This window comes from Lynx canadensis, chromosome D2 (assembly GCF_007474595.2).
Source record: "Lynx canadensis isolate LIC74 chromosome D2, mLynCan4.pri.v2, whole genome shotgun sequence".
Lineage (NCBI taxonomy): Eukaryota > Metazoa > Chordata > Mammalia > Carnivora > Felidae > Lynx > Lynx canadensis.
The window spans coordinates 48029844-48050289 of record NC_044313.2 but is presented as its reverse complement, the minus strand read 5'-3'; the positions used below and the strand labels follow the sequence as shown (position 1 = coordinate 48050289).

Genomic DNA, 20446 nt, shown 5'->3' with positions numbered 1-20446 from the left:
TCAGGGCGTGGGAGTGGACAGAGAAGGGGCTGTGGCTATAGGGGTCACGGTCAGCAGACACAGAGGACCAAGGGAGTAGCTTTTATTGTGCACAAAGCTGAGGAAGGCAGGCCACCATGTGCCACTCTGTGCCCAGAGAAGCTGCACCACGGGCGTGTCATTTCCAGTTGCCGGGCAGCTCTGGCTCCGGTGCTCCAAAGCCATCTGAAAAAGAAGGGACGGCTCGGGAGCGCTGAAGGCCCCCCGCGGCCCCGCTCCCAGGCCCTGCCCCCCCCCCAACTCTTGTGACAGGGAACTCGGGGCTCGGGGAGGGGCAGGGGGCAGCCCCTCCGCCGCGCCCTCGGAGGGTTCTGTGGTGGCGCAGGAGTGGTTCCCTGCAAGGGACCTGAAAGGAGACCAGGAGCTTTGAGGCTGGAAGATGGCCAGCGGAGGAGGCAGCAGCGCTGTGCCCCCGGCGGCGCGGGGCGGGACCCCGGTGAACTGTGCCAGCTCTTCCCGAAGCCCCGTCCGGATGCCAGGCTGCAGCGCCCTCCAGAGGGGGGCGAGGGCAGAGAACATTGGGGGTGGGCCGGGGAGGGGGTGATGCCCTCCCAACTCTGACCCGAGGCCTCTCCCTGCCTGTCCAGGCCACACCTGTGCGGTGGGCAACCCATCCCTTCTCCCACCCCCACCCCCACCCCAGCCCGAGGCAGCCGCTCACCCTCTCCGAGGAGGTCGGGGGTCGTGGGGCTGAAAGACCCCGGGGGCAGGTTCCAGGCCAGCTCCTCCAGCTGACCCAGCAAGCCTTTCACTTCTGCCTCCAGGTGTTCCACCGTCTTCTCCACCGTCTAGAGCGAGAGAGATGGGAGCGGGGCGGGGGCAGGGGGGCAGGAGTGGGGCACTAGAGCGGAGCCAAGTCCATCAGCCACATCCTAAGGGGCACGGGGCGGCCCAGTGGGGCGCGAGAGAACTGAGCGCCGGGGGACTTGGGCCCTTCTTGTTCAGGCTCAGCGCCTGCCGGCCTCGCCATTCCCCCCGATGACAGGATCCTAGGGCTTCGTTCTCTAAGGCCGCCGCTGGCTCGGGCCCTAAGCGCTTCACCCAGTCACAACAGGTTTGACAAGGAGCCACCCTTTTTTCCTGTTTTCCTTTCCGTTCTTCACCACTAGGAGCTCACATTCCTTTTGTCGCCCCGCCCCCTGGTGGCAATTCTGCCAAATGACAGGTGGGGGATTTTGAAATGTTCTTTAGTCAGGGTTCCTAGCCTTTTCATGAATGAAAAGCAGTCTGGTGAAACCTACAGACCCCCTTCTCAGAAAAATACCTTAATTGAAAACAAAATAAAGCATACAGGATCTCCAAGGATTCCCACTGCATTAAAATATTGTCCAAGTGCTAAAAATTAAATCTTTGATGTAAAAATGTATGTATTTATTAACTTAGGAAATAACACGATCTAACATCAGGTGTAACGACGACTGTAATTACGTCATGCTGACAAGGATGAATGATGTGTCGATATATTCACAACTATGATGGAGTGAAATTATCTTGTGATTTCTATTGAGAACAAAGTCACAGTACTGTCAATACTACTATGGTGTGTTGCCTGTATTTATAGTGAATTGGAATGCTAAATTCCAGTTAAAGGTTTGTGAAAATAAGGTGTAATTTTTTCCCACACAAGTTTATAGACCCCCGGTTACAAACCGTGGCTGTGTAACAAAACACAGTGACCGAATTTCCACCATCTCATTGTGTAATTACGTGGCGATCTCTAGCTGGGTTTAAGCAAGCCCCTCTCCCCACCCCACCCCCCACCAGGGGCAGGGTCTGTTGAGGGCTGGTCAGCCTAAGAGCCCAGACAGGGCAGGGAGATGTTTCACATGGTGGCCAGGGAGCAGAATTGGCATGGGTTTTCCCGATTTTCCAAAGCAAGGTTGTCCTGAGCCCTATAAATCTACCAGCCTGGGGACGCCTGGGTGGCTCAGTCGGTTAAGCATCCAACTTCGGCTCGGGTCGTGGTCTCACGGTTCGTGAGTCTGAGCCCCGCATCGGGCTCTGTGCTGACGGCTCAGAGCCTAGAGCCTGCTTCAGATTCTGTGTGTGTCTCTCTCTCTGCCACTCCCCCGCTTGCACTCTGTCTCTCTCCCTCTCAAAAATAGACAAACATTAAAAAAATTAAAGAAAAAAAAAAAGCTGCCAGCCTGCCAGGTGGTCCTGAAGCTGTACGTCCTCCCAAGTCACCCTGATTACCTCCTCTATGACGTCTAAACGGCCGTGGATAGCCATGTGTCTGTCACACCCTGTGTTCCAAGCTGGGTCTCCATGGGAGGGCATGAAGGGTTCAGCAGCTGTGGAAAAACAAGCCTTGTCACCATTCCCTGTGACACTAGAGACTCCTGTAAAGCGCTGGGCTCTGTGAGGTGGGTCCTGAAAACAGTCACAGAGAAGCAAAGGAAGGTTCAGTGTGTGGGTCAGGGTGTGAGGGGCCGGGGGGCTGGCCCAATCACTCGCTTGTCTCTATGGCCATGGTCACCTCCATACCCAGGCGGGCTTCTTCAAGAAGCTGCTGCCTGAACTGGGTGAGGTAAGGAAGGGAGGCAAGGTTGCAGACAGAGAGAACGGCGTGTGCAAAGAGAGAGGCACACGCCGGCACGGTCCCGTGTGCAAACCCTCAGGGAGTTGGCGTGGCTGGAAAGTACAGGGTGGATGGGAGGACACTGGGTCATGGAAACAAAACCAGAGGCCCTAATAAGCCAACCGCAGTGCTTATCTTGGGGTTTATTTCAACACAAGAGTCACACGGTCCTATGTGAATTTTTTAAATACAGAGAATGGATCGGAGGGATTTGGCTTTGAAGGCAGGAAGTTATTGCAGGAATCCGTGTGAGAAGTGATGAGGGGAGGCAGTAGGTATAGAGAGGATGAAGGGAAGATATTTTAGTCGTCACACTGACATTGATGACCAGTTATTAATATCAGACATTTGATGAGCACTTACTATGTACCACATGGCCCGCTAAACAAGTGTGCGAACTCATTCAATCCTTACAATAACCTGTTTATTATCACCAGTTGATGCAGAGGGGTGAAATGCTATATCCTACGTCACGCAGCTAGTTAAATGGAAGATCTGAGGTCTGACCCGTCCAGATTTTGGTTCATCATTTTTCTCCCCAATGCTGGTTCCCCCTTGGTTCCTCCTGGCACCACCAGCCATCACACCAGAAGGTTCTGAGCTCAGGTTTTGTGTCAGTGACCCCCAGGTACCTGTGAGGCAGCAGAGTTGGCTGGATCGTTGGAGAATGCAGATATTCAGGAAGAAGGCCACTGTCCCAGAAACGAAGAGAAGCAAGGAGCTTCCCTGAGGATGAAGTGGTCAGCATGGCCTAAAGCAGCAGGGAAGTCTAGCAAGATAAGGATTGAAAGACAGAGCAACAGGAAAGTCCTGCTAAATTCCACCCCGACCCTGTTCACGGAGTCGTGGAGGCAAAGCCAAGCCGAGATGCTGTGGGATGGGAATGGAAAGAGAGGTTGGAAGGTGGAAATTTGGACCCTGGGAAACATTCTTCAAGAAGTTTGGCTGTGAAGGAAGGGAGATCAGATCACATGGTCTACAGAATGTTTCTTGTTGTCATTTCTGTTCTTTTAAGTCGAAGAAACAACCACACTTACAGCCTGAAGGAAAGAACTTAACAAAGGACTGGGAATACAAGCTGGTGCAGCCACTCTGGAAAACAGTATGGAGGTTCCTCAAAAAACTAAAAGTAGAACTACCCTACGACCCAGCAATTGCACTACTAGGCATTTATCCAAGGGATACAGGTGTGCTGTTTCGAAGGGACACGTGCACCCCCATGTTTATAGCAGTACTATCAACAACAGCCAAAGTATGGAAAGAGCCCAAATGTCCATCGGTGGATGAATGGATAAAGAAGTGGTATATATATACAATGGAGTATTACTCAGCAATCAACAAGAATGAAATCTTGCCATTTGCAACTAAGTGGATGGAACTGGAGGGTACTATGCTAAGTGAAATTAGCCAGAGAAAGACAAAAATCATATGACTTCACTCATACGAGGACTGTAAGAGACAAAACAGATGAACCTAAGGGAAGGGAAACAAAAATAATATAAAAACAGGGAGGGGGACAAAACAGAAGAGACTCATAAATATGGACAACAAACTGAGGCTTGCTGGAGGGGTTGTGGGAGGGGGGATGGGCTAAATGGTTAAGGGGCCCTAAGGAATCTACTCCTGAAATCATGGTTGCACTATATGCTAATTGGGGTGTAAATTTTAAAAAATAAAAAATAAAATTTAAAAAAAGGGTTTCAGTGCAGATTAGACTGAATGAATGAAGAACTTTTTTTTTTGAATCAGGATTATTGCAGATTGGTGATATATGTATATTATTCAGAAGTTTTAAATACATAAGTGATCAGATTTGGCAAAAATAAGCTAGGCAAGATGTATGAGAGTGGCTGCAGCAAACTCTTCTAGGCTACCCAAGGAAGGCTGAAAATGAGCACCTGAGGAAACGCCAGGGCCCAAGTGTCATCGGAAAGAAAGAAACATCGTGAGACAGGAGGGGCCCATCTGTGAAGGGCTGGATATGGAACTCACGGTTCAAAATAAAGAGTCACTCAGGCTTTCACGTCTGGGATTCTCACAGAAAGGTGAAAGGCATATACTAATTTATATTAATGATCTAAATTGAATGATGGCAGCATCCAGAAATGACAAAGTTAAAGTCTCAGGAACATATTAAGTCAAAATAATTCAAGTGAGGGGTTTGATTCTCTCACGTCAACTTAGTTTCCAGAAGGAGACATAGCAGTCTCAGTTCTGGGCGTGCTCGCCCACCACGCCGGGCTGAGAGGGAGCACGGCAGAAAGTGCAGGTCCCTTGGAAGCTGTCCCACAGAGCTTCTCAAGCCCAGAACTTCAATGAGAAACATCATCCACCCAAGGGTTCACAGTCAAGGTTCCTCTCGCGGTTCTGGGCTTATTTGCTTCCATATTTGTGTTTGTGTTTGTTTCCGCTCGGGTCATGATCTCACAGTTTGTGAGTTCGAGCCCTTCTTCAGTCTCCTGGCTGTGAGCTGCTTGGGATTCTCTCTCTCCCTTTCTCTCTGCCCCTCCCACGCTCACTCGTGTGCTCTCTTTCAAAAATAAATCACTAAATTTAAAAAAAGATTTAGGGGTGCCTGGGTGGCTCAGTCGGTTAAGTGTCCAACTTCAGCTCAGGTCATGAGTTCATCGTTCATGAGTTCGAGCCCCATGTTGAGCTCTGTGCTGACAGCTCAGAGCCTGGAGCCTGCTTTGGATTCTGTATCCACCCCCTCTTCTGCTCCTACCCCATTTGTGCTCTCTCTCTCTCTCTCTCTCTCAAAAAATAAAAATTAAAATGAATAAAAAAAAAAACAGGGAGGGGGCCAAAACATAAGAGACTCTTAAATACAGAGAACAAACTGAGGGCTGTTGGAGGGGTTGTGGGAGGGAGGATGGGCTAAATGGGTAAGGGGCACTAAGGAATCTACTCCTGAAATCATTGTTGCACTATATGCTAACTAACTTGGGTGTAAATTGTAAAAATAAATAAATAAATTAGTAAAAAAAAAAAAAAAGAAAAAGAAAAAAAAAAAGAACTGAGCAGAGGACAAGGGGCACAGTAGACCTCTACTCAAAGGGCCAAGAAGTTGAGTGAGTTCTCACCTGCTGGCCTCTGTTCATTCTGTAAAGCAAGAGGGGAGTCATCTGCTGGTAATACGCGTTGGCTTGTGAAAGAGGAAGCTAGTTGTGACGTTTTCAGGAATTCTGTAAGGGGGGTTGTTGAACACAGCCACTAAAATGGGAGGCACAGTGAGAGCACTTACATCTTGGAAACAAGCAAATGTCCTGTTTCGGTTTGTGTCTGTTTTTGCGAGCCACGTTATCAGCAGACCACTGGGGAGGGGGCTCAAATATACAGAGGACTTCAAAAGGAGATGAGGAGAATGAGGAGGGCCATGGAGAAGGACGCGACTCAGGGAAGAACTCTGGAAACCCCAGACCCACAGTGTGCCACCTGACAGGCTGGGAGTGGCCAGGATATGTGGCTGGATGGAGCGGAAGCTGGGAGTCTGCAGAGAGAGTATGGGGGAGAGCAAGCGAGCAAAGGACTGAGGATTTGACCAGCAAGCATTTAAGAGGATGAGCTCTGGAGTCTAGCTTGAATAAGGAAGGAGAGAGGCCAAGAAGAGGGCCAATAAATTGGGAGAAACGGAGGGGCTGAAGGGTGATGGCAGTAACGGAAGGAATGAGTGGCAAAAGACATTGTAGCTTCAGCTCTAAGAGGTGAAGCAGCTTCCTCGTGGCAATATCAAGGTTGCGGCCATAGACGTGGGCATCTGAGGCACAGTGGGGACAAAGAGTTATTGGACTTGATCTGTCTAGGTGCAAAAGTGTTGTAACCGTAAGACCCAGGTGTTGGCTGGATGGCCCAAGGGGACATACAGAGTCGCCCAGAAGGTTGACAGTTCTCGAGGTGAGGACAGAGATGGTGAGCCATTTTGCTGGTGATGAATGTGTAACTCTGAGAGGTTGAGTGACCTGCCCATGGTCACATGGTTAGCAAATGACTGGACCCCTAGCACCCTTCTCCTGATCTCACCACAGCAAGCTGGCCTTCTGGATCTCTTCCAGAGGCTTCCCGTCCTGAGACTTTCCTGTCCCAACTCTCTCTGGATCCCAGCTCTTCCACTTACGGGTAAGAACTAACAGCAGAGACAAAACTCCCTTCCACCCTGAGCATCTTTCACGGAGAACAATTTGTTTCTGTATTTTCCATTAGTTCCCTCCACTGAACTTAGAAAAGCCTCTTCAAAAGACAACGGTCTTGGGGCGCCAGGGGAGTCGGCTGGTTCAGCGTCTGACGTCGGCTCAGGTCATGATCTCGTACTTTGTGGGTTGGAGCCCCGCGTTGGGCTCTGTGCTGACAGCTCAGAGCCTGGAGCCTGCTTCAGAATCTGTGTCTCCGTCTCTCTCTTCCCCTGCCCTGCTCGCGCTCTCTCTGTCTCTCAAAAATAAATAAACATTAAAAAAAATTTTTTTTTAAAGACAATGGTCTTGTTGACTTTTGGGAGGGGGGTTGACATTACAATGGTACTTCGGTTATTTTTTTCTAGTATATGTGCGGCTCAAGTGAGGACTGGTTATGTTCTTAAAAAGGAGGCTTTTAGAGATCCATACTGAAACCTTTAGAGATGAAATGTTATGATATCTTGGATTCACTTCAAAGTAATCCAGGCCTGGGAGTGAGTGGGGGCATGGGTGGCCAAACCAGATTGGCCAAAATTGATAATTGTTGAAACTGTGTGACGGGGACATTGGAGTTCTTCCCACTACCCTCTCTGCTCTTGTATATATGGTTTGAAATTTTCCATAATAAAGGCCAGTTGTCTGATAGGGTTGTTAGCTAAAAGCAGAAGCCGTTGCGGGCCGCATACGCGGACGGGAAAGGCTCAGGAAGAGGGAGAGGGTGGTCTGAGGGACCCCACCTGGATGGTTGTGCTCTGTTCTGGGCCTTTGATAGGCAGAAGCAGATCTAGAAGTGGCCATGGTGAAGGGACTAGAAAGTTTGACTCATCTGTCTCAGCTGAAAGAACTCAGCTCTCCAGAGCCCAGTCTAGAGAGGAAGCGTTTCCTGGGGGGCAAGAAGAGTCGCTTTCACCCCCAGGGAGGACTGTCCGTGCAAAGGGGGTCTGTCCAGTGTGGATCTGTGTCCACACACAGCCACTGTGGGCTCCGCCCATGAGCCTCTGGCCAAGCCTCTCCCCGGAGCCCGGCCTGCCCTCTCCCAGCCCCAGCTTGGGCCAGGAGGAAACAGTCTGACCTGGCTGGCCAAGTGTGAGGGTCCGCCAGCCCTGTAAGTCCTGAACAACATGAATCTACTCCCCTCCGCCGGCCTAAAACATCCTGTTTTGTAGGAGTCTGCAATGAGGTCTAATTTGGCTCCAAAAGCCCTCCAGGGGAAAGGATTGGCTGAGGTTGCTTTCCACATCACACAGCACTAATCCCTCACATCTGGACAGAGCTGTGCCCTGGGCTCCGCTGCACCACTGTCCGTGAGCTCATCCAGGCCTCCCTACGAGCTCATCTGAGAGAGAAAGCTGCCTCGGGGCCTGTGCTGCTGCTGCCTCCCCCATGTGGGTCCCTAACTTGGCACTGACCTCACTGCACAAGGGCCCCAAACACACCGGAGAGGCCCGTTCTCACCCCCCTCCGCCACGAGTTGGTGCGGGCCTGTGGGAAGCTTTCCTCTCCTCCCTGAGTCTCTGCTGCCTCCTTGCTAACTCGGGGTGGGGAGGCCTGACGCACCGCCACCCCCATCTGGCTCATGGAGGATGCCGCTTTGTCTCTCACAGCCTGCTGAGAGGCCTCAAAAATTAGCTACCAGGACAAAACCGGCGTGAGTCAAGGACAAGTTGCTTCTTAGATCAGAAGCTCCAGCGAGACAAGAGCTGGGCGTCTGCCATGTCTTTGAGCTTCCCCGTCAGTAGAAAGGGGCTCAGGATAATGCCTGCCCCACGGGGTTGTTGGGACAGTCAGGAGTGGGGAAGGCTGAAGCGTTACCATGAGCATGCTGGAGGAGCCAAGGCTGTGGGTCTCCATGTTCCCTTCCTTCCTCTGCTCCCGCCCTCCCTGCCCGGCCAGTTGGGAAATGGACCTTCTTGGACGCCGGGCTGTTTTCCCTGGCCTGGCTCCCACTCAGGGCCTATGCGCACCCTGGATGGCGGCCATGGGTGGAACACAGTGGGCTGGTGAGAGCAGGCTGTCGGGGAGGCCAGAGGCCCAGCGGAGGTGCTGGGCTAACTTCTTCAGTTAAAGAGACATGGCCACCGGGTCCCCATCCTCTGAGGCAGGAAGTATGGCCCCTCCTACTCACAGGCATAGGGGACCTCTTGTATCTGGGACTCAAACACCAAGAAAGCGTGCACAGCTCCAATGATTTCTGGGATGACGCATAATTTCCCAGAGGAGACCCTGAAGATTGCTGTGCCTTCTGAATCATCAAAGACACACTCTGCTTTGACCAGCAACATCCATCAGTTAGGGGTTAATTGTGTTCGACCGCACTCACTATAATAGAATAAAATTTACCACATTTAATATTCGTATTAAAATTGGTGCTTCATTTAAAACCACCAGCAGTCAGGGGTGCCTGGGTGGCGCAGTCGGTTAAGCGTCCGACTTCAGCCAGGTCACGATCTCGCGGTCCGTGAGTTCGAGCCCCGCGTCGGGCTCTGGGCTGATGGCTCGGAGCCTGGAGCCTGTTTCCGATTCTGTGTCTCCCTCTCTCTCTGCCCCTCCCCCGTTCATGCTCTGTCTCTCTCTGTCCGAAAAATAAATAAAAAACGTTGAAAAAATTAAAAAAAAAAATAAAACCACCAGCAGTTTAAAAAAAAATTTTTTAAGCAGAAGAATACTATTTTCAAACAAGTATATGAAGAATTCCAGTATGAGGAACTGCTCTGGCTGAGCCAGGAGACAGACCCTTGAGCCCCCCAAGAAAGAGCTCAGATTCTGAGGCACATTCTTGGGAGAGACATGCCCTCCCATCTCCCCTGGTCTCTGGTCATTTTCCAAATGGGGGTCTGAGTCTTGTTGATCACTCTCAGAACACTTCAATGTCATTTCCAGTACATTCAGTATCTGGTTGCAGTAAGTAAGCTAGGCTACCATAAAAAAGCCCCCTCCCCCCCTCGGCTTCACACGTATTTATTCGTTTTCTCGTATGTGAGTTCAGAGGTAGATTGGCTGGTGGTCAGGGCTGGCAGAGAGCTCTGCTCCCCGAGCCATATGGGAACCCTGATTCCTTCTATCTTGGAATACCATGCTCTTTTAGTCCGCGGGGTCATAATGTACTAGAACACTCCAAAAGCCCCACAAGACGGAGAAGGTGTAAGAAGCCATCCAGAATAAACCTCTCTCCGTGCACCGTGAAAAGCACACATGGCTGGGAGTCGTCAGAGACGCAGCCCCACCTCCGAGACTTACTGAGGACACTCTTTGCCTCTCTTTCAGACGGTGAGGGAGCTGTCCTGCCAGGTCTACTTGGCAGGACTGCTGTGTTGATTAAAGGGACTCCTGCCCTTGAAGATGCCTTGGAACTGCCAAGTGCTGTGCCAATGGCGTGTAGGGCATCTATCAGGGGAGCTGAAGATGGAAGAAGGCAGAGGAAGCTGCCAGGGCTCTGCCTCTCTGCTGGGTCACACAGACCAGTTCTCAGGATGGAGAGGCATCTGCTCTAGGGATAAACCTATGCAGGGGTCCAAGGGATGCTGGGGAGGGGCTTCTCCAACAAGGACACAGAGGGCTCGGTGCTGACTCGGCTCTCTGGCTCTCTTACAAGCCAGTCCCACTCACTGGATTCCTGGGTCCTTCGCCTTTTCAATAGGCATAGCCACACTCTACACGGGAAGCTCCCATCAATTAGAGATCACTCATTGTGCGCCAAGCTCTCTGTTGAGCGCTTACGTACATTATCCCATTTGACGCTTACGTCACGTTTTTACAAATTAGAAAACTAAAGATCAAAGAGATTGCGTAACATGACCAAGATTACATAGCTAGTAGGTGGTAGGGAGAGGATTTGAATCCTACCTGCCCGACACAGTCTAGACTGTGCACTGGCAGTCATGTGACCTTGTGTAAGTTAAGGGCCTCCCCTCTCGGGGCCTCAGCTGTCTCCTCTGTAAAAGGTAACAGGGAGAAACTTAGCATGCCTGACTCCATATTGCTTTTATTTCCCTTGCCACTGTAACCTGTAGCTTAGAAACGTTGCTTAGCCCCACACACAGGCACGGTAATCACAGAAGGAATTCTGCTTACAACTGAGATTTGCAAAAACCGCCTTCTTACCTGAAACCTGCCTCATTGGAGGAGATACAGAAGTACATACAGAAATGACTATGCTATGTTTAAGATTTACAGGGACGACACCACCAGATTCCTACACACAAAGATCAACTGACCAAGGGCAAAGAAGTTACACGACTGTTTTCAATGTCTACAGATATCAGTCATCTTTTGACTCCCTTGTCCCTCTAACATAGAACAAGCCCGACTCACATGCTCTGAGAGATGGTTCTTTGGGACAATAGTTCACCATCTCCTCAGTTGGCTGGCTTTCCAAATAAAGTCGCTTTCCTACACCAACGTCTTGCTTCTCAACTCGCCTATCATTTGGCAAGCAAATACACTTGAACACAGTTACAAAATGAGGGGTTGGACAGGTATGGGGCAAAGAGGACCTGTTCTCATGACCTTTACAGCTGTCTGGGGCCCCATAAGAGCCCGAATGTGTGCTTGGGATCGAAATGTCTTTGAGTGGTTCACTCCCACAATATCCACCTTTGTAGGAAGAAATGCTGTGACCCTCACGACAGCCCTTCAGCATCTTCTTCCTTCACTTGAGGCAGAAAGCAGAATTCCAGTGGAAGACAGATGTCCAGTCCACGGGGATCTGGAGCAGGGACGGACAATGAGAGAATGCCCAAAGGGCCCCAAGGCATGGGTGACAATTGGTAAAAGAACCAGGCTCTAGGAGTTTAGATGTCTCTGATAGGAAAACAGGAAAGGAACTCAACAGAAAACTTAATTTTGAAAAAGGGCTCTTATCAGTATTCCAAGCAGTTTGCTTCATATATAAAGAGCTTTTGTAGGTCGATATGAAAAATCCCAGTACCGCAACTGAAAAGCGCGAGACAATTCGCATGAATTAGTAGAAATGACCAATATGCACTTAAAGAAAAAGTTCAACCTCAGTAGTAATCAAAGAAATACAAATTAAAGCAACAAACCATCTTAACATATTCTTGCAGAACAGCAAAAGTTTCCAGATCTGCCAGTTTATAGACAATACAGGGGAAGGAAGAACATTTAAATGACTCGCGGCAGATGCAATCAGCTAAAATCTAAATGTGGAAAAACTTTATAGGACAAAACAACCCAGCTGCGTCCACAAATACATCTTAAGGAAAAGGGGGGAAGAGACCTCATGTGTTAAAGGAAACATAACTGACATGTCCGCCAAAAGCAACATGTGTACTTTATTTGGACAAAACAAAACCAAATGTAAACATGACACAATGGGGGATGTGGACATTTGATGATATTAAGAAATTTTCATCCCTTTTTAGGGTGTGATAATGGTATTGCAGTTATGTTTATTAAAATATTACTTATCTTTGGGGTGCCTGGCTGGCTCAGCTGAGAGTGCATATGAATTTAAACAATTTTTTAATGTGTATTTATTTATTTTTGAAGGAGAGAGAGACAGAGCATGAGCAGGCGAGGGGCAGAGAGAGAGGGAGGCACAGAATCTGAAGCAGGTTCCACGCTCTGAGCCCGATTCGGGACTTGAATTCACAAACTGTGAGATCATGGCCTGAGCCAAAGTCAGACGCTTAACCGGCTGAGCTACCCAGGTGCCCCATATTGACATTGATCTTGGAGTCATGAGTTCAAGCCCCACACTGGGTATACAGATTAGTTAAATAAATGAAACTTAAAAAGAACAAGATTACTTATCTTTTAGAGATACTGAAGGAAATATTTACGGATGAAAATATATGGTGCCCGGAATTTCCTTTAAAACTATTGGAAGGAGGGGACAGAATGTGGGGTGATAGAGGAAACAAGACAGGCCAATACTCGCCGAAGCAGGATGGCAGGAACACCGGGGTTTGCCACACTGCTCTGCCATTGCATCCAAGATATTTCATAGTCAAACGTTAAGAAACACAATGGTAAATTGTCTGAAGTCTGAAAGATTATACACAACACTGTGCGAACACGGTGTGGGATTACACTCATACATTTATACTTTCCCCCTTTTTAAAACATCCGTAGCAATAAGCAAGCATAATCAGAAAGAATGTTTAAGAACGGTTTTAAATTAAAGCGCATATACTGGTCATGACTGCAGGGGCCACAATAAAGTCGGCCAGTTGTGGGCGGCAGCCAGATCCTCCCTCTGGGGGAGCACAGACTCGGCTTTGTGCCCTCGGCTCCTGGAGGGGAGGGGGGGGGCTCCAGGAGCAGCGGGGGAGGAGGGGGGAAAGAAGGCCTGGCTCTATGGGCTCTGTGCCGAGCACAGTCCCAGCCACTCGTCATACAGCCCTTGAGGAGGCAGTTGTTGGTCCTCCTTCATTAATAGGTGGGGAAACTGAGGCTCAGAGAGATCAGTGGAGCTGAGGGGATGAGGGAGGGAGCCCGTGTGTGTTGAATTCCGTGCTGGGGACTTCATTCAGTCTCCGCAGGGTGGGTGTCATTCTCCCCACCTTACAGAGGAGGAAACAGGCTAACAGAGATAAGGCAGCCGACCCAACTTACTCGGGGGGGGGGGGGGGGGGGGGGGGGGGGGGGGGCTGCCCAGGATCAGCACAGGCCTCCACCCTGCCCCTGGGTGCTCACACCCACAGCCGGCTGTGCCCTGAAAGGCACTGGCGTGGGAGGCTCCCATCTTAGCTCAGGGTACTTCACTTAGGCGATTCACCTGCACTGGCTCCAGGCTGACAGGCAAGCCACCTGGTGGGGGCACGGGTCTGCCTGAGGGGGCAGGAGGCCTGGGTACTTGGTGAGGCCTCTGCCATGGCACCGCTGTGAGAGCCGAGCCTTCCCCTCACCTGCCCCGCTGGGAGCGGCAGCCTGTGGAGCTCCCGGAGGGCCTCTCCCTCCCGCACCCCAACACCCCCACCCAAGGCAGCTCGGGGCCACTGGCCTCCTCTCCCACGCCGCAGAGCCCTCGGCCGGCCAGATGGCAGGTGAAGTCGCGGCCTTTCTCCTGGGGCCGCCTGTCCGCCCGCTGGCTCTGCTGGGCCAAGCCTGGGTCGTCGTCTGCCGGAACTCAGCTTCCAAGGGAGTGCCCTGCCCGGGCGCCTCCACAGGCCCTCGGGATGCAGCTGGCCCGGAAGGCGGCGGGGGGGCGCTGGGGGGATGTGTGCCCTCCCTGCAGACTTGACCTCCCCGCCCTGCGATGCCTGTCTCCTCTCTCTCCTGCGGGGCGTCGGGTCTCTCCAGCCTTCCTCTTTCGGGCGCTCTCTCTCACGTCTCTTTTCACACTCCCCCCCCCCCCTTCCCGGGAGGTCCCCCCCTTTCTCCATCTCTCCGCTCTCCGTCCCCTCGGTCCCACCCGGCCCGACCCCACTCACCGGCGGCGCGGAGCAGGGCGAGCCCGGCCAGCGCGCAGAGCAGGGGCCGCATGCTGCCGGCCGGCCGAGCGCAGCGCGGAGTCTGCCCGCCGCCGCGCCCCCGGGCCCGCGTCGGCCCGCCCGCAGGAAATGCTCGCAGCCCGAGCCAAGATTCCTGGGCGGCTCCGGGCTCTCCAGCTCGCGCGACCCGCCCCCTCCAGAGACCCCGCGGGCGGAGGGGCCGGCGTGCCAGCCCGGGCGCCTCCCCAGCCGGGGGCCGCCGCCCCCCTTCCCTGCGGCTCCCGGGGGCCCGGGCGCAGGAGGGCGGGAGGGGCGAGGGCTGCCCCCACCCCCACCCCGGGGCCACCGCTCCCCGGCCCGGGTATTCGCGGGAGCCCATCTCAGACCCGCAGACCGAGGCTTCCCCGGTGTCACCCCCGGTTCCCGAACCCCGAACGCACCGAGTGTGGAGGCTTTCATCCGCCCACCTACGCATTTTAATTCGTAATTAACTACAAGGGGACAGGGACCCTGAGAGTCTCAGTGGTGGGGTCTGCCTTTCATGGAAACTTCCTGTTCTGCTAACAGGTAATAGCAAGTGTTAAAAGATACTTTTCAGAAAAAGGTAAAATCGTGACTTTCATACAGATGTAAAGTGAGCATGTGCTGAAGATTTTATTTCACTCACGATTAAGGAGGGAACCAGTAAGAGGTGACACCCAGTCCAAAGAACAGACATGGGTCTGGAATATCGGCAAGAATGCACAGGTGGAGGTGAGACCGGCTTCTTCCACACGGAGACGGAGAATTGAACCTATAACAGGAATAGTTTGCCTGTCTGTAGGCAACAATTATTTTGCACTGCTCTCTGTAACACACGGACTTGTGAAATGGCTTCATCGCAAGGAGAGACCCAGAGCCCTAATAGGATCAAAATCAGAATCAGTGTTCAGCAAATACTTAAGGTCTGTACTAGATTAGTGTTAGGTAAGCTCTGGAGAAGGGAGGAGAGAAAAAATTCTCGGCATCACGTATGTCTGCCTCCAGGAGTTCATGGTCTACGAACTGCCGTAATATTAATAAGCCGCAGCTCAGCTTTGATTGATTCGCTTCTACACACACAGCCTCTCCAATCTTCACTGCAACTCCAGGAGGAGCACATCATTACATCCATTCTGCAGATCAAGATATTGAGGCTCAGAGAGGTTAAGAACCTTGCGACAGTCACGTGGCTGATAAATGCGGAGTCAGGATTTGAATCCACTTCCACCGCCTCTGCAGGCCGGAGTTTATTTATTTATCCTTAAATAAGGATATACTTACACATTGTCCCCAAGAGCCGGGTTTTCTTTCTCCATCTAAGCAAACCCAGGTGAGTTTTTGGGTGAACTTCAACTCTCCACCTTCCCTCCAGTTTAGAACACAATAGCACCCACCCAAAAAGTGCAAGAAAAGCTAACTTTTAGCGAAAACAAGAAATGAAGGCTGCAGTCCTACCGTGTGTTCTGCACAGCTTTGAGGGCCTGGCCTGGCTACACTGGCCCAAGAGCACACCTTCATCCATCAGGTGTCTCCACTGGGGGTCACTGGAGCCCTCGCAGATCCAGGCTGCCTCCCTGCCTTCTCCTTCCCACCTGTGGCTGTCCCCACACTACCCAGGGACCCTCACCCGTCACTTCCTCCTCCAGATAATAGCCACAGCACAGAAATTCCTGTTCTGAATCAGCAGATCTTGCACAGAGACTTGGATCTAAATTTTTAGAAAGCTGTCGTGGGGATTAGGATGCCCGGATGAGCCGGCTCAGAAAGATCTATTTCAGAATGCCAACAACAATGTCTCCCGCTTCCGTAGGACATTCCTCAGTAGTTCAGCCAGGTGGGAAGGTGTCAAAGAACAGCCGAACCCACAGGGATTCTCGAAGCTCAGACCAAGTGGGGGTACTTAAGGTTTTGAAGTCGCAGAGAAAAACAGCACATGTACTATACTTTCTGGTTGTGGTAGAGTCACGCAGAGAGCAGGTAGAGTGAAAGCTGATAGTCCTCCCTGTCACCACCCTCCCTGGCGCAGCCATTCCAGTCCACTTCTGTCAGCCTGGTGGACTCTTCCAGCTCCTTGCCTATGCATTTTCAGATGCAAACGTACGTACATGGGAATGAATAATAGATATCTGGGGGATTTGCTTTCACATTCATGTTCACCTCAGTCAGTCAGAACGTTAAACCTTGAAGATCATTCTGTTAGTACACAGAAATCCACTTCATTCCTTTGAAGAGTTGCAAAATATGTCACGAACGGATGCCCCCTTATTTGTGCAGACAGCCCTCTGTCGATGGACATGTACTTTCTTTCCTGTTTTTCCCCAATATAAAGCAAGCTTCAATGAGCATCCTTTTGCGTGTATCTTTACGCCCACGTTACATACTCATATATTTCTGAAAGGCTAGATTCCTGGAAAAGGAATCATTGAGTTAGAGGGCCTGTCACATTTTACTGGTTATGCAAAAACTGACACTCAGCCGGAGGGAGGAGGCAGGCACTCAGAGCCTGACTCCAAGGGGCACCCAATTCCATTGTAGTTAATGGAACTAACGTTCCATGTAGTTAAGGCAGTTGGGCTGCAGGGGGCGCCATTTACATAAAATACTTGACCTAAAATACCACTGAAGTCCTAGATCTAGCTAGCCATGCACATTTCGCAACGCTGGAAACAACTTTTAAAACGTGGACAGTGTGACGATGAAAAATATTACCTTACTATTTTCGTTTACATGCTATTTAGTATTTGTTTGCCTAGTCAAATACTTTTTTCTATTTTCCTCTTTTGACATATTCTGATTATTAATCCAATGCCTGTTACGTATGTTGGCAATGTTTCTTTCCATTCCTCCCAAGTCTTTAACTTTCTCTGTGGTGTCTTTCATCATACAGAAGTTTTAGATAGTTAGGTGACCAAATCTCTCAGGATTTTCTTTTATGACTTCTAGATTTTACAACTTGTTTGTGATTCCTCATATCAAGACTATAAAAAATATTCTCCAATATTTTTTTTGCCAACTAGTCTAAAACTTTTTTAAAGGTATAATCTCTGATCCATCTAGAATTTTAATGTGGTTGCAAAGAAAGATTCAAACTTAAATATTTTCCTGAATGGGCATCTAAACAGCCTAATGCTCCTTCTTGTGTACCCCATCCTTTAGCCACTAATTGGAACACAAAATAAATAGCTATTCATTCCCAAGTGGAGTTCCAGAAAAATCTCTAGCCATCGTGTCTGTCATAAGGTCAAAGAAACAAAAATCAAATAACCGTATCATTTCAACGAACACTGAAACTGTTATTTGGTGAAATTGAACAGCCTTCCCAGACTAAACAACAACAACAAACTCTAAGAGGTAGAAATAAAGAAAATAAAGCGATATTGCCTTAACAAGATAGCTACTTTTACCTCACACAAATAGTTGACGCGTACGTACAGGAGAGAGGAGAGAGGCATTCCTTGTTAAGCCAGGAATGAGGTAAAGAGGCAACGTGAGTCACTATTAGTTATCCTTAGTGTGATCCATGCAACGAAACACAAATGAAGAGGCATTGTGAAGGGGACAAAATATTGCTAATAGTAGAAGAGTCCATTGCTTTCTTAGAAAATCCTTAGAAGGACAACTCAAATGATTCCATGAACTGGCTGGATTGACTTAAGTGTCTGGAAATCAGTTTATTTCCACATACCGACGGAAATCAGCCTACAACACGCAAAGGAAAACTTCCGGGCCAGATGATATTAAGGTCATCGTTTGTTAATATCCTCCTTCTGACCTTCTCCAGAAATGGGCAATAAAACAAAAAATAGAAGAAACTGGCAGGAACTAGGGAAAGTGCCAGGAACTAGGGAAATATGTCAACCATATGCCAGGTCTCAAAGCAAGTTGGTGGCCAGCTGGACTAATGACAATAAGTATCATTATGTGTTGTTACTCTGTTATCTGCTAAGCTTCTCGGAACCTGGTATTGGGCAAAGGCCGTCCGTGGGTTATCTCATTTAATCCTAGTACCAATAAACCTATAAGGTGAGTATCCTTATCCCCATTTTTCAAATAAGATGTATTTGGTTAAAGTCAGAGAGGGGGCGGATCTCAGCTCGAAAGCCAGGTAGATCTGATGTTACAATCCATGCTCTTGTGTGATATTAGGCCTCTTGACTCTCAGGCCCCAGGTGAGCAGGGAGTTAGGAAGTCTGGAGGGAGGTGGGCGAGTAGAGGGCAAACAGGGCATTTGAGGGCTCCGAGCGGCAAGTTCTTGGCCATTAGGGGGACACGCATAGCATCCTGTGTCAATGGAGTGCTGTAACTTGCAGAGTTTTTCATTTAATGCTACTGTCACTCTGGCAGACAGCGTCAAGATTCGCAATATGAGGCTTAGGGAGGTTAAGAAGTGGTCCAAGGTTAGTCACACACCATGTAGAAATGTGGGGATTTGCTCCCAGGGACCCCACGCCTCCACAGGCAACCGGGCACGGGCCTCCCACCCGGCTTCGCTCCGGGACGAAGGGAGGGGAGTCAGGCAGAGGCTTGCTCTCCCAGCCCGCAACCAAAGCAAAGGGCCATCATCTCTGGGGGGCTGGGGGGAGGGGGGGAGGGGGAGGCACAGCCCAATGGAAAGGGTCTCAGGGGCTAGAAGTGTCAGAGCTGGGCCTCACAAAGCCTCCTCGTCTTCTTGTCTGGGCACAAGCAAGACCCATTCGAGGAGAGCCCTCAGTGCTGGTGGGCCAGGCCGCCTCCTCTCAGCATAGATGGAGCAGGCTACTAGCCCAGGGCCAAGCAAGCCGTGGTCAGAGGAAGCGACCCAGTGGGGCGGTGGGGCGTGGCCATGGATGTCTCTGGCGAGGTTGGGGGTTAGATAGCAGTGGGGGGGGGTAGGATCGACAAGCTGAAATTTCAGAACTTTTTTTGACTGTCAAGTTGGCTAACATACAGTGTAATCTTGGCTTCAGGAGTAGAATCCCGTGACTCCTCACTCACGTACAACCCCCGTTGCTCATCGCAACAAGCGTCCCCCTCAATGTCCGTCACCCATTTCCCCCACCCTAGAACTTTTTGTTTTTGACTCTGCTTCCTTTCTGGTATGCGGTCCTGAATCTCCCCAGATGGGAAAAGATGTAAGAAGATCTTTCTGTAAGAAGGGAAGATCTGCTGAGTCCAAGGGGCCAAGCAGTGGGGGAGGGTAGAGGTTTAACGTTGATAATATCAAGGGGCGCTGGGTGGCTCAGTCGGTTAAGCGTCCTACCTCGGCCTGGGTCATGATCTCGTCATTCCGAGTTTGAGCCCCACTGACATCTCAGAGCCTGGAGCCTGTGTCAGATTCTGTGTCTCCCTCTCTCTCTTTGCCCCTCCCCCACTCACGCTCTGTCTCTCTCTCTCTCTCTCTCTCTCTCTCTCAAAAATAAGCATTAGAAAATAAAAATAATGATAATGTCAATAATCACAGCCCTGAGAGCTGACGTTCACGGATCCCGACCGCGTTGGAAGTACCGTGTGCTCCGTTTCTCAGTGACTGCGGCTGCCACTCTGGGAGATGGGTTCTGTGGCCATCCCAGAGCTTGGCAAGAACACTTTCCCAGCCGGCGTTTTCTGAAGTGATGAATCCACATTTAAAAGTGGAGGAGACCCACCGAGTGGGGTCTAGCAAGGAATCCCGCCTGCCCAGAGGTATTTTGCACAGATTCACATTGCTCAGTGTCCGTTCAGGTCATCATAAGAGGCAGTGACATTTGCCAAGAATGTGTTGATGCTCGATTCCAGCATCCTCCGCGGCTTGGTGGGTGGGGAGTCGGCTGGCATCACCCTGGCTCTTTAAGAATCTTGTCTGCACTGCTTTCTAGGGAGATCTCATTTTGCTGCTCAAGGCTGGAGTTGGGGTAAACTGTAGACTGTCTCAGGACCCTGCCTGGCTAACTATTCAAAGCATTTCAGTTCGAATCCGTCAGTAAGCAAGGGAAGGCATCGGGTTTAAGCCCTGACTCTGTCCTCACTGGCTATGTAGCCTTAGGCAGATGCCCTCCTTTCTCTAAGCTTCAGTTTGCTCACCAGCAAAGAGGGGATCACAGCAACACCTACCTCACTGCAGAAAGTGTGAATTCCCCTGCCAGTCTCTGACCTGCTTTCCGAGTGTCCCTGAGCCTGTCACTGTTGTTGCCTGGCCTTATTTGCATGTCGTGAGTTTCTTGGGGATAGAAAGGGTGTGTGAGCAATGCCTAAAAGGCCTGCAGAGGCCCTCGGAAGGAGTTCAA

The 20446-nt window shown here is 50.5% G+C and overlaps 1 protein-coding gene across 1 annotated transcript; it reads right to left on the bottom strand.

Moving 5' to 3' along the window:
- Positions 1-65: 65 nt before the first annotated feature.
- On the bottom strand, positions 66-14235 carry PLAC9 (placenta associated 9). The gene is made up of 4 exons (XM_030334224.1): positions 14184-14235; positions 2236-2333; positions 701-827; positions 66-204 (listed from the first exon to the last, which is right to left on the bottom strand). Exons 1-4 carry the CDS (start codon positions 14233-14235, stop codon positions 158-160), a joined length of 324 nt encoding a protein of 107 aa, XP_030190084.1. The 3' UTR covers positions 66-157.
- Between the last annotated feature and the right edge of the window lie 6211 nt (positions 14236-20446).